Source organism: Centropristis striata, chromosome 1 (assembly GCF_030273125.1).
Source record: "Centropristis striata isolate RG_2023a ecotype Rhode Island chromosome 1, C.striata_1.0, whole genome shotgun sequence".
Lineage (NCBI taxonomy): Eukaryota > Metazoa > Chordata > Actinopteri > Perciformes > Serranidae > Centropristis > Centropristis striata.
In genome coordinates this window covers 2,095,054-2,110,028 of record NC_081517.1, presented here as the reverse complement: position 1 = coordinate 2,110,028, position 14,975 = coordinate 2,095,054, and the positions used below count along the sequence as shown (strand labels likewise).

General features: G+C 39.8%; 1 protein-coding gene across 1 annotated transcript in view; it reads right to left on the bottom strand.

The window, feature by feature from the left end:
- The window catches only part of ldb1b (LIM-domain binding 1b), a 44,693-nt gene extending 30,077 nt beyond the window's left edge, over window positions 1-14,616 (bottom strand). The window contains exon 1 of the mRNA XM_059350724.1: window positions 14,476-14,616. Coding sequence (XP_059206707.1) covers window positions 14,476-14,503 — 28 coding nt within the window. The 5' untranslated portion in view covers window positions 14,504-14,616. The remainder of the gene's footprint in view (window positions 1-14,475) is intronic.
- Window positions 14,617-14,975: the final 359 nt, after the last annotated feature.

Genomic DNA, 14,975 nt, shown 5'->3' with positions numbered 1-14,975 from the left:
TCATCATTCAATATTCGAGGTTTTCTTCAATTAGTTTGTTTTTGATCATCATACATCCTAATTTTATGTTTTCCTTTATTAAGTTTTTAATAAAATCCCTTTTTGTGTCACTACTCTTCTAATGCACAACATGGGTGAAAATGACCCATATTCATTTTTTTTACCTAAGTAGCTTGCCAAACTAACTAATTAGCTAACTTCTTGGCTAAGTAGTTTGCTAAGTAGCTTGCTAAGCTAACTACTTAGCTAACTTCTTGGCTAAGTAGCTTGCTAAGCTAACTACTTAGCTAACTTCTTGGCTAAATGGCTTGCTAAGCTAACTACTTAGCTAACTGCTTAGCCAAGAAGTTAGCTAAGTAGTTAGCTTAGCAAGCTACTTAGCCAAGTAGTTAGCTATGTAATAATACAAAAACTTTTTTTCTTCATAAAGTATGAGAGGCAAAAATTGAAATAATGATCTGTTGTTATCAAAACAAAGATATTTAAAATAAAATAAGTTGATATCAAAAGATGGAGCACAGAAATACACAGCAAGCATTAAATAACATGGGAAATCAATGCGGGTAATTTTTTTCCCCATGTTGTGCATTAGAAGGGGGTCAATATGTTGTGCATCAAAGGGTTAAACAAACCCTCAAATACAGGGCAGATGCATACACTGTAAAAAAAAAAAAAAACCTGTTGTTTTTACAGTTAAAAACCGGCAGCTGTGGTTGCCAGAACTTTACTGTAATAAATATGGTAGGACTTAAATATTAAATAATTAAATATTACGGTAAAAAGATATTGGCACTGTTGATTTCACGTTTAAGATTGCAATTCTTTTTCCAATTTTTTAAAGATTATTTTTTTGGGCATTTTACATGCTTTATTGAAAGTGAGAGACAGATAGAAAGGGGGTGATAGAGGGGAGGACATGTGGCAAAGGGAGCTCAGGCCGGATTCGAACCTTGCTCCACCGCAGCGAGGACTGTAGCCTCTATACATGGGGTGCCTGTGTAACCCACTACGCTACGGACCACCCTCTTTTTCCAATTTTTACCGTATAAATAAAAAGTTTTTCCATCAAAAGAATCGCTGTTTTGTCATATAATTGACAAGAAAATACTTTATAAATGAAGCATAAATTAAATATTTTAGCATTATGGTTCTTAGGGTTAAAAACGCTCAACAGAAAGCAGATGGCTCGGCCAGCAGGAAGTCAACAGAAGATCAGCGTCATTTCACACACTGAAGTCAAACTGTATTCTTTTCTATTTATACATCCATTGTCTCTGCACTGTCATTGCAGCTGGGGAATGACTATAACAGCATTGTAGCAGCATTTACTACCTATATATACATTATAGTTGTGACATCACAACCTTACAAAAGTTCTGATGGCTCATTCAAAGACACAGTTTCTCAGCTTCACACATTACTCCATGGATTGAGAGCTTTGATACTTTCACAGTATTTATATACACTACCGGTCAAAAGTTTTAGAACACACCAACTTTTCCAGAATTTAATTGAAAATTATGCAGTTAAATGCAGCATGATAGTGTTTTGAAAGTAAAAAAAAGATTCAAAATCACATTTTATGTTGGACTAAAGGACTAAAAAAAGACAAAAAAAGACACCAAAAGACACAAAATGACCAAAAAAAGACACAAAATGACTAAATAAAGACACAAAATGACCAAAAAAAGACACAAAATGACTAAAAAAAGACACAAAATGACTTACAAAGACATGAAAAGAATTCAAAAATGGACAAAATAGCCCAAGACTCCATAGAGTTAAGTTGTTAACCCATTTCTTGTTCCCTGAAAAAGGCCTACTTGTATAATTCTGAAATGTACATTATTTTCCAGTTTTGGTTAAGCTTACCTTTTTTTATTTACCTCTGGCAGTTCACCACTTACCTTTGTACCCTTTCAAGCTGTTCATTTGACTTGAACTGCTTGAATTTCAATAAAAAACTGGAAAAATTGGGGTGTAAAACTTTTGACCGGTAGTGTAGCTCCCAGGAGTTATATAAATACTGTGAAACCTGCTTTATAATCAAAACATGGACATAGAAATCTATTTTTGAACGATATTTGACCTTAATAACTCTCCATTTCTGATACAGTGCACCCAGGTATAATGATATTTAATTGTATATTACTGGCTGTATTGGACCAACTGTACCTACTTTTTCATAATAAAATGTGTCCCTTTATTCCAACATGATCTCACAGAAATCTGTGAAATAGCCACGGATTTCGCTTAACTCAAAATCCGTGGAATAGCCACGGAATCGCTCAAATTTCCGTGAAACTGACACGGATTTGGCTACAATGCAAGTTAATGACAGTCATATCCCGTGGCTATTCCAACATACAAAGTGATTATATACATTCACTGAGTGAATATTTAGAAAATAAAACATATATTTCTCGCTAGAAATGTGATCAAAATCCATTTTTATGCAGAAACTAAGTCAAAATATTAATTTTTTCACTAAAAATGAGAGAACTGTCCGCCATGTTTTTTGTTCTGACCGCCGGAACCTTGAAAGTCACGTGACTTGGAACAAACCAATAGGAACAAATATCCATGGAATAGCCACGGGATATGACTGTCATTAACTTGCATTGTAGCGAAATCCGTGTCAGTTTCACGGAAATTTGAGTGATTCCGTGGCTATTCCACGGATTTTGAGTTAAGCGAAATCCGTGGCTATTTCACAGATTTCTGTGAGACCAGGTTCCTTTATTCAGACATTTTCGCAGATTATTTCCCTCCAGATATGCACGCTCAGAGCATCTCCCTTACATTTGCAAAATGAGGAAAACAACTCAAAGGCAGCTCTCACTCTCGTGTCGGAGGAAATCTTGAGTATGGTGAAGTGCGGCGTCTCCCAGAAGCAGACACAGAGAGAGGATAAGCCGCTCTAAGGCCTGTCTCTCACCCGACCAGCAACAAAGATGCTCGGGCTGAGTTTATGTATATTGGTTTGACCATGGTAAGCTTGTGACATGAGCACTTCACAGCTCACGAGGCTGCTGTCAGTTTTTTGGCAGCATCTTTGTGTGTCTAGTACCAGGGGGAGGTGTAGTCAGTAGTAGCTTAGAGTGTCTGTTGTGGGTGACTTATGTGGATTTGCCTATCTTACATTGGCTGGCCCCTGTAGCCATGGCAACACAAGCAGTCAATGCTGTCACAACCGGAGCGAAGCTAAGAACCATCCATGGAAATGGACACACAAGGGTTAATCCTGTGTGTGTGTGTCTCCAAAGCTCGCCCATTGAAATGGTACATGACGGGGTTAATCCTCACTGCATGTGTGTGTGTGTGTGTGTGTGTGTGTGTGTGGTGGAGAGGAGGTGGGGGTGGGAGGTGTGTCAGGATAAGGCTTGAAGGGCTTACACACACCGTCTCTTTCGCTCTCAGGCATAGGGCAGGCCTTATCTTCAACCAGCACCCCAACCAGCAAGCCTCACACACAGACTGCACACACACACACACACACACACACACACACACAGCTGCCTAACCTTCACTTCTTCACCAGCGAGCCTCATTTTTTCCAACTCGCAGTCACACATTCACACCTAAAGCCATAAATCCATGTACAATAAGTGATTAAAGCTGGAGCGTGCGGTTGCTGAATAAACTCCCCAAAGTGCCCGGTGTAATGTTTTCACTAAGCTTTACACTTAAACCTACAAGTGCAACTTGTTTAATTCACCTTTGTCAAAGTCAAAAGAAAGAGAAAAAGAGGGGCCGAACTTGTACAACATTTCTCTGAACACGAAACGAAACCAGGAGATAACTCAAAGAAAAACAATAAGACATTTTCTTTTTGCAGCCGGTTTGATTTGTTTGACCCCAGGGGGGTTTCGGTGCTGAATCAGCTCTGAGAAATACAGCAAGGAAAAGGTCAGAAAGAGAGACTTACCTCCCTCAGTTTCAAGCTGTTCTGACATCGCCATTTTGTCAACCACAAATGCACTTTCACAGCTACATACTGATCTAACTCAAAGACTTGTTTTCATGCCTCTCCCTCTCTCTGATATCTCCCATGTCCAGACTGTCAGGCTCAGGGGCACAAGGAGGGTGGAGGGGGGTGCTACACTATGTGTGTGTGCATGTGTGTGTGTGTGTGTGTGTGCTTTCATGCAAGTGTCGCCTGTGTATGTGCAAATGTGTGCAGCCTGCCACTTCCACTCACTAGTCAACAGGAAACTGAACGGCACACACATCTGCCAGAGTTCTGATAACAACCGTCCCAGTCGCCTCCCTTCAGCACCGCCTCAAACAAACTGATCTGGAGTCAGTCTCGTGTTCGTTTGTGTGCAGAAACAGCCCTAACTAACCTGATCCCAGTTTAAAGATGACAGTTAACCTTAAGGCGGAGTGACATCAGTTGTTTTTTTTATTTTTCTCCAGGAATAAAAACAAAACCACTTCTGTTTTCATAGATAACACTCAACCTTTGACTGTTAAAAGTAAAGACAAGGGCCTTAAAGTTGCATTCTTTCTAATGACCAACAGGGGGAGACTCCACTGCTTACAAAAATAAGTTAGATTATATACACTGCAAAAAAAGCCAACTTGTATTTTTTGGCCTAAAACAGTGATTTAAGTTGGTAAAACTTGGAAATATAAATTATTGACATTTAGGGCAATAATGTAAGTTAGCACAACAAAGGAAGCCAGTTGTCTGCTCAAAAACAAGTTGGTGAGTTGTTGTTACTTATATCTTTAAGTTGGGGTTCACAACAAGGGACAATAGTTCTGATAACTCTTATTTCTTTGTTGGGAAATGCGGGAAAGCGGTGAAATTCAGTCATTAGCGAAAGCTAGTGGCTAACTGATGCTAGCGGCTAACTGATGCTAGCGGCTAACAGATGCTAGCGGCTAACTGATGCTGGCAGCTAACTGATGCTAGCGGCGCTGCTTGTTACAGCTACAAGAGTAGCCATTAGCGTATCAACGCTAACTCAAAATTGTGGTCGCAACATTAGCTGACATTTCATACAATCGTGCCAATTCAGCACATTGCAGAAGTTAGGATTAAAAGTTATTACAATGTAAAATTTTCATGTTTCCATGTTTTCACTTTAAAGTTAAATGTAACATTTTAATTGTATAAAAGTTCAGCTGCTATAAGACATCCTCGGGAGTCAACTGGCTTTTTATTTCGTGCATGTTATTTGCAGTGGTGGAAGAAGTATTCAGATCCCTTACTTAAGTAAAAGTACCAATACCACACTGTGAAATTACTCCACTACAAGTAAAAGTCCTGCATTCAAAACTTACTTTAGTAAAAGTACAAAAGTATCAGCATCAAAATGTACTTAAAGTATCAAAAGTAAAAGTACTCGTTATGCAGAATGACCCCACTCAGATTGTTAAATATATTCTCAATATATGATTTGATGATTATTATTGATGCATTTATATAAGCAGCATTTTATTTTCTCAAGGTAGGGCTCATTTTAACTATTTAATATGCTTTTATGAGGTTTAATTTAGAAAATGTCACTTTAAACTTTAAACCGATCATGTTTTCATGTTAAATCCCGATCTGAAAAGTAACTAAAGCTGCTGGCTATATGTAGTGGAGTAAAAAGTACAATATTTGCCTCTAAATGTAGTGGAGTAGAAGTATAAAGTTACATAAAATGGAAATACTCAAGTAAAGTACAAGTACCTCAAAATTTTACTTAAGTACAGTACTTGAGTAAATGTACTTAGTTACATTCCACCACTGGTTATTTGTAGCGCTAGCTGAAAACTGAGGGCCAGCCCCTGTCCAAATATGGTCACTTCTGGCACCAAAAATAAAGAAAAAAAAGAGAAAAAAAACCAAGATGGCGACAATCAGAATGCCAAAAAGGCTTCCACTAACCAGTGGGTGACTTCACGGTGGTCAGGTCCACTTTGTCTATAAAGTCTGTGATTATACTACATTTTCTTTCTTGTAAAGCTAAAAGCTACGGTTTGATGGCATTTTACCACTTCATAGTAATAAAGTCAGACATACTGTAAACACATCAATAGCACGTTTCTTTAAATGGAAGCTAGTTGAAATGTCTCTGGGGCTCTTTTCAGTGGTCACTGTCTGCCAGATTTTATACACTTGGCAGCTCAGGCTTCTTTACTCTGTTATTGGATCAGATGGAGGGACAGAGATCTATCTGTGTGATTCAGCTCTGATAAAAGATCCAAAGGACAAGCTGCCACTTTTCTGGAGGAATAAGCACTAACGGGGAACATTGGCCAGCTTTAGATCAAACAGTCTGTGAGTCAGAACCACAGACTCTTATCTGCTGTGTTGCGCTACACTTTATACTTCTACTTCACTACTTTATAGCTCAAAGGCAGTGTACTGGTACTACTAAACTAATCTGACATCTTTTACTGATTCAGATTCTACATACAAAACATATCATGACTTGAATATGACTAAATCATGGTGCACTGTTACAGATTAAACATTCCTACAATGACCTTCATCTACAACTACAAGATAAAAAGGTGACTTTTACCAGTGGTGGTATTCAGATCTCTTACTTACACTGTAAAAAAAAAAATCTGTTTAATTTACGGTAAAATACCGGTAGCTGTGGTTGCCAGAACTTCACCGTAAAAAATACAGTGAGCGTATGTAAATGTAAATATCAGCAAAAACTGTAATTTATACAGAATAATCCCATTACTTTTAGGATAATTGTGTCATCATGGTATTTCTCCATTAATTTTACATGAAAATTTTATATTTTTACAGCAAAACTGTGTGTTTTCTACAATTTATGGCGGTAGAATTTAAAGTTTTATACTATTCTTTGATTTACAGTAATTAAAAGTATCTACTACGGTGATGTACAATGTTGAATTTTATGACCTATTTCTGATGCAATTTGACAGTGTTTTACTGTAATTTCTACAAACATTTTTTACAGTGTAAGTAAAAGTACTAATATCACACTGTGAAATTACTCCACTACAAGAAAAAGTCCTGCATTAAAAACTTACTGAAGTAAAAGTACAAAAATCAAAATGTACTTAAAGTATCAAAAGTAAAAGTACTTGTTATGCAGAATGGACCCACTCAGATTGTTTTATATATTCTGAATATAGTATTAGATTATTTGTATTGATGCATTTATGCAAGCAGCATTTTAATGTAGTACAGATAGAGCTCATTTTAACTACCTAATATCCTGTTATGAGGTTTGATTAAAAAATGTCTCATGACTTTAAATTAATCATGTTTTTATGTTAAATCTTGACTTGAAAAGTAACTAAAGCTGTCAGCTACACTGAAAAAAGAACCAACTTAATTGAATTGTTTCATTTGGTAACACCTAAGTGAATTAAGTTCTTTCAAATGAATTTAATAAGTTAGATTAACACAATTGATTTTAAATTAATTTGAAAGAACTTAATTCATTTAGGTGCTACCAAATGAAACAATTCAATTAAGTTGGTTCAACATAGCATCAGTTAGCCGCTAGCTTTCGCTAATGACAGAATTTCACCGCTTTCTTGCATTTCACAACAAAGAAATAAGAGTTATCAGAACTATTGTCCCTTGTTGTGAACCCCAACTTAAAGATATAAGTAACAACAACTCACCAACTTGTTTTTGAGCAGACAACTGGCTTCCTTTGTTGTGCTAACTTACATTATTGCCCTAAATGTCAATAATTTATATTTCCAAGTTTTACCAACTTAAATCACTGTTTCAGGCCAAAAAATACAAGTTGGCCTTTTTGCAGTGTAATAATTGACTTTGCTTGTGTTAATATACAGTAAACTTTAAATATATTTTTTAAAAGAAACACTCCTATTTGGTGGAGATAACTGGCTTGTACATAAAGAGAATCAGCTGGTCAGGTAACCTCGGTCTGATTATTATTATTATATTATTATAGCAAACATCGTTCTCCCAGCTTGTTTGACTTGTTATGTAGTTACTGTACTCACAGCCCGAGATGACTGCTCTGTGTCAATATTTAATTTTTTTAATGATTTTTGCATTAATGTGAAAAAGTGACCTCATTATGTCACTTTGTCTGAATTAACGAGCATTAAATACATGACAATTTATCTTACTCTTTGGATTTGCTAAACACAGACATTTCTATGTGGTTATTTCATCCATACATTTTTTTATTATTATTATTTATTTTTTTTTGGAATGAATGAATATTATTATTGTTGTTGTTGTCATTTTTGTTATTTTTATTTATCTATTTATTTTTAACCCGAGAGTGTCTGGTATTAGTATTTATTTAGGATCTGTCTTGTTACTGTCTTGTCTGTAGTTTAGTCCTGTATTTGTGATGTATAATTTGAATCCTACTATTTTGTCTTGAATGGGATGTTTGATGTTTGAATATGAAAATTAATAAAAACACTTTGATTATTATTATTATATTAGCCAAATTCTACCATGTCACCATAAACGTCAATATTATTACATATACCATTTTTATACACTGCCGCTCATAAAGTTGGAATAAAATAATTTTTACCTCTTTCCATGAAATTATTGTGACAATGTGATTTATTATTGACAGAAAGTTTGAAATTTGAAGTTTTTTTTATTTTGCACAATAATAAGACAAAAAAGAAAAAGATAAAGAAATAACAACAAAAGGAAGGTGCAAGGTAACAGCAAAAGGGCTTAAACAGGGCCTCTAGCTATATTAAAATTCACAAGTTCAATTAAAAACAAGTCACTATGAAATAGAAAAAAATAACTACCATAAAAATAAAGCAGAATTATAATAATATTAAGATGTAAAATAAAAAGAACAAAAAGAACAGATAAAGTGTATAACTTCTCAAAACTTTATTAATAAATCTCTTCCAAACACATCACAATAGAAATAAAACCACCACTAACGGAGGATTGTGTCTGAAATCAAAATTATTCCAACTTTATGGGCAACTGTGTATTTATTGAAGAACTTTTACTTGTAATCAAGAATTTTGTCATTGTTTTATTGCTTAGTTAATTTGAATACTTCCTCCACTAATGCTTATCTGTCAGACTGTTATTGATGCAGCTCTTCTGCAAAAACAAATGAAAGCACAACAACATCACATAAAAGAACAATAATCATCGCTGTTATGCAAATGAGCTTTATAAGCAGAACTGTATGCAAATGATGCTGTTGTTATTCTGCACCAACCAGTGATCATTCTCCAGCTGATTTACAGTCAGGACTTCACTGTGCATCATTACCAGAGGAAGAAATTACAGCTGACCTACAATCAGAGGCTGAAACTGAAACTCAACCAAACAAAGCCAGAGAGCCATATATCCTGTTGAAGCTAGCTTGAGATAGCAACAGCTAGCTTAACTTCCACCTTAGATGTTTGCTGTATTTGATACATAAATAGGGCCTACAGTATATCCACTTTGATAAGCATCTTGGAATTATTACTTTGTTATCCCGCATGAATGAGGAAATAAATAAAATTCACAGTCTTAACTACCGTCATGGAAAAAAAATATTAGAACCCATTTGTTTTCTTAATTTTCTTGTTCATTTTAATGCCAAAAATTGCTCATAAGAGTTTAATTTAAGAGCTGATATCTAGCCATTTCCATGGTTTTCTTGATAATAACCAAAATCATTATCAAGAAAACCATGTTAAATGTCTAGATATCAGCTCTGAAATTAAACTCTTATGAGCAATTTTTGTTTTTATCATTATATTTGTCCAAACAACTGTACCTTCAGTTGTACCAGGTATTAAAATAAACAAGAAAACAGAGAAAACAAAGTTGGTCTAATATTTTTCTCTATGACTGTATGGCTTATGTCAGTGATTTTTTTTTAAGTTATCAAAAAATGACCAGAGGAAGAAATTAGAGCTGACCTACAATCAAGAGGCTGTGCTTTGACGGCAGCGCCCTCTAGTGGCCGCGGCGAGCCGGTGTGTTTGTTTTCATGCTGCCCTACAGTATTTTCTCACTCACTGGGTGAATTCCCTACTCAGGATTTTCTCTGGCAGGCGAACACAGACGACACACTGCAACAAGGGAACTTCAGCGGCGACGCGTCACATGTTGGTCCAGGCCAATGGGCGAGGGGATTAAATCAGGAAAAAATGGCTCTGATGTGAGCCAGTTTATCATGAATATATATCTCAGTTTTATTAATTAAAAAAAAGAAAGTCTTTCCCAAAAAAAAAAAAATAATAAACGTATTATAGAAACTCCATCATGCTCAGTTTTTCCCCTCGCACTGGCATTTTGCAGGTGGCTTCGTGCAAGTGTGTGTGTGTGTTTCTGTGTGTGTGTGTGTGTGTGTGTGTGTGTGTGTGTGTGTGTGTGTGGCTGGTGTCAGCTGACAGCTGTGTGAAGGGAGATGACAGTGCCCTGATGCTGCGTTCTCTGTTCTCTGGGAGCCATTTTGTCTGTCTCTGATCTCAGAGTCAGGTCTGCCCCCCCCCCCCCCCCCAACCCCCCCTCACCCCCCCTCAGCCAATCACGTCACCGCTCAGCCTTGCAGAAAACATAGAAACACAGTCTGATCTCTCTCTCTCACTCTGTCTCACCCTCTCTCCCTCCCACCTCCTCCTCCTCCTCCTCCTGCGCTCCTACGGTGCTCATCTCCCACTTGCCTCTCTTTTCTTGGCTCTTCTGCTCTCTGCCTCCCCCCTCCCCTCCTCCCCCCCTTCGTCACCTCTCCTCTCTCGCCGTTTTCTCTTTCTCGCCACCCTCCCTGATCCTCCTCCTCCTCTTCCTCCTCTTCTTCCTCTCTCTTAATCCACATCTCTCCTTGCTCACTCCCTCTCTCTTCCCCTCCGTCACACCCTCCTCCTCCTGCTCCTCCTCCTCCTCCTCCTCCTCCTCTTCAGGCTCTCTTGTTGTGCAACCCGTTTCTAAACAGCTCAGCCTTTGTGCGTTTTTGTCTGTTGCCATTTCAGCCGGGCTGCAGTCTTTACTCATTTTCCTCCAATCAGGGACACCATGTGACTCTCTGCATGAGAGGGCACAGTCCCTTCCCCCTTCTCTCCTCCCTCCCTCCCTCCCTCCCTCACTCTCTCCCCTCTCCTCCCTCCTTACCTCCCCCCTCCCCTCCTCTCATCTAGCCAGCCAGCCAGCCAGGCAACATACGCTAGCAATCAGGGGAGTCAAAGAGAAAGAGGGAGTGAAGGGAGGATGGGAGGGGGGAAAGGGGAAGGAAGGATGAAGGTATATACACACTGCTCTGGGAAACAGTGTGCAAAAGAGGGGAGACAGGAGAGAATAGAAGGAGCAGGGGGGGAGGAGAGAGGAGGTGTAATGTAAGGTCTGGGTAGGTCAACACACAATACAACTGACCACAAAGCACAAACATCTGTAGCTGCAGAGAACATAACTTCTCTCCTTTTTCACTCTGCTCCACTGTTTATGTCATCCACATGTTGGGGCGCATGCAGTGTGTGTATACGTCCACACACACACACACACACACACACACACACACACTAATTCTGAGCCCACACAAGAAGGGGGAGGATCCTCTGGTGTCGAACACGGCTCTGGAATGTAAACACGAGAGAGAAAGAGAAGGGGGACGACTACAGGGAGACTTTGTAGTTTTATGTTTTAATATCTTTTCTACCTTCACAAGAGGTTTGAATGTATAAAGAAAGTGTGGAGGGTTAACTTGGCGTGAGGGAGCAGCACCACTGTATAGTGTATGGTGTATAGGGTCAAGCTCCGGGTTCATTTGAAGTTGAGTGAATGGAAGTGATTGTTCCTTATTCGGAGGCAGTGTTTACACTGGTTTTTAGTTACGTCATGCTGTGGAGGTGAAGTTTTACTCACCACACACATTGTTTCAGGCCACCAGGTTTGCATGGTAGAATATAAAAGAGTGACTTGTTGGTTTTAAACACTCCTTATGTTGGCTTTTTGAAGTTATAGCCCCATTAAATTTCCATGGTGTTAAATATGATTGGAAAAGCAGCTTCCTTTTTTTCCTTTTATTTGCAAAGAAAAACTGAAAAAAAAAAAAAAGGGGAGAATGCCTAAAGCAGAGAAACTGAGCCGAAAAGAGAGAGAACAATATGAGAGCAAAAGTGGAGAGAGTGCGGTCATAACGTCTTTTTGGAAATTTCCATGACCACGTTGATTAAGTATGCAATCTGACCGCAAGATAGCTAAGGCCCGGTTCTAAACAAACGCTCCCGCCTCTGCTGTGCAGGCTTGTTTAACGGCTGAGGTGGCAGCGTTTGCCTTCATAGCACGGGGCGCTGCGCAGAGATTGAAAACACACGCGTACCCACACAGACACACACACACACACACACACACACACAAAGTCAGTGTGCATGCAGTCACATTTAACACCACGTTTCCCTGTGCCATTGTGTGTTCAAGACAAATTGTCATCTGCTGTGTCTAGAGAGTTTGTCCTTGCTGATCCGTCTGGTTTGATCACAGTGCCAATCTCTCTCTCTTTTTGTCCACATTTCTACATCCTTCCACTTCAATCATGTGTCGTTCCATCATCCATCCATCCATCCATCCATCCTTCTAGGCCAGGGTGAGTTGCCATTGTCTCTTGATTTGCTTTCCTAAACTTTCCACCGTTGAAACAATCTGTCAGCAGAAGAGTTTCCAAACCGCAAAAAACATGGGACCAGTTAGTGTTTCCATCTTTCTAATGATTAAAGTCGAGACTGGCAAACAGCGTAATCTGATCCTGGATGCGTGGTTGGCTGGAGTTCTGTATCCACATCCCCGGCCGTGTGAGGGTTGACCACAGCGGCCAGTGTGGCAGGAGAAAGGAGGCCACGTCAGGGTGATACAGCACCCCACACACACACACACACACACACACACAACTCTATCACACTTACTTCCTCCTCTCCTGCTGCTGTATATTGTGTGGCAGTAGGTTCTGAGTACATCTATCACGATTATGAATACATTTTCAGCTATAGGATGATATTTCATGTCCTACACATCCTATCAGGAGTGCAACATAAATCGCTGTATCACTTAATATATTGCCTGAGGCTCGGCGGCGCAGGGTTTATTTCTAGACCTTGATTCCGCTTTTTTCTTCTTCCGCTACTGTCTGATTAAAGCTAATAAAATGTAGAAGAATTATCTGTTTGCTGTCAACACCATAACACAACAGTTTGGGGACGACGGGGAGTTCCTCAGCCTTCACAGACGGCGAACACCTCTCAATATGGTGGTCTAATATGACGGATATTATTCCCTGCAGGTCGCTCTCGGTGGCTCGGCTCCCAGAAGCCCCGTGGCTGTTACTCAACTTTAAGCAATTTTATTAAAAATAGTGACAAGCGAAAGTCTGACTGCGGCATTGTTGTGTTGTTATCGTGTTGTCTGTGAAGTTGAAAGGCCTGAAATGAAACCCGGGGTTTTGTCCGTCTGAGACCCAGCAGCGGGTCAAGAGAGGACAGAGACACGAGGGGGACGGAGATGAGATTGAAAGCAGCAGCGAGAAACAAACGGTGATGCTGGTGATTGTAACATATGAGACAAGGTCAGTACATCTCTGCACTTCTACCTCTCACAAATGCACCCACTGACCTTCCATGAACTCAGGATGAAAGGACTTCTGGGTAAAAAGTGAAACTAACACAGCCGAGAGCAGGAGTTACATCTTTAAGGGAAGCTGAGACTGATGTACCACTTAGAGCCAAATAAATGCAGTGATGCTGCATTTTCATGTCTAAAGCTGAACGTATCACCCTCAACATGCTCTAATTGAAACACTCCTGTGTGAGCTGTGAAACATCAAACATTCATTAGAGGTGCAGAATAAATCATGCAAGCCTTTGATCCGAGCCGGTGACCTTTGCCCTTTAAATGTCACACTTTGATCCTTCCCTTTTTCTTTCCTCTTGCGGTATCTCTGCACAAGAGTTTTTTTACACTGTGGATAAGTGAGTGGAACATCTGTGCCGACTTTAAAAAGAGCTCTGTCGTTAACCCGGGCCATCAGTTAGAAACCATCACCAGGAGCAACAAGAAGGAAAACAAAGTGGCGGAGGAAGAGAAGAAGAAGAAGAAGAAGAAGAAGAAGAAAAAGAAGAAGAAGAAGAAGTAGCATTAGTGGTGCCATAGCAACAACTTCATGCCCAGATGTCTGCACACCAACAAAGATCTTTTTCCCTTCATCCTCTAACAGTAAAAAGCACTTTGTTGTCACACAGAGAGGACAAAAGTAAGAATTAAACTACATGTTGATGCATCTATTCTAGTATTTTCTTTTGCTCTCCATCCTCACAGAGGGCGACCTCCCATGAGCCTTTGCAGCCAGAGCCCCAGGGCCCCGGGGCACCTCTCTCTGCCTGCCTCTCTCTGCCCCAGTCACGCCACGGCAGCGGCCGCACTCGCCAACAAAAAATACAACAACAACAACAACCAAAAAAGTCAGCGGCTGGCAGCAGCAGCAGCAGCAGCAGCAGCAGCTGTCGTTAACGGCAACCATCACCACGGCAGCTACTTACCGGGACACGCGCAGCCGCCCACGGACATCTTCTCACATGTCTGGTGTGAATCCGATCAGAATGATGGTGGTGGTTTCTGTTATCACCGCTCTCTTCCTCTCTCTTCTCCTCTCTCCTCTTTCTCACCAGTCACTGCTGCCTGCCGCCACTGAGGCTGCTCACATGAGCGTCTGTTATCCCCACTGTTCACATACACACACAGACACACACACACACACACACACACACACACACACACACACACACCACCAGGGAGCAAAGAGAGAGAGAGAGGGAGGGAGGAGAGAGTGACGACGAGGGAGGAAAAGAGAGAAAGAGGGGAAGAAGAGGTTAAAAAAAGAGCACAAAGGATCGGATTCTCTCAGTTGTAGCTGTACACTGTGAATCACACCGTGTGTGTGTGTGTGTGTGTGTGTGTGTATGTGTGTGTAAGAGTGTGTGTGTGTGTGTTATAGAGTGAGAAGGATTCTGTTCCTGCCTCTGCTCTGCCCTCACCCTCA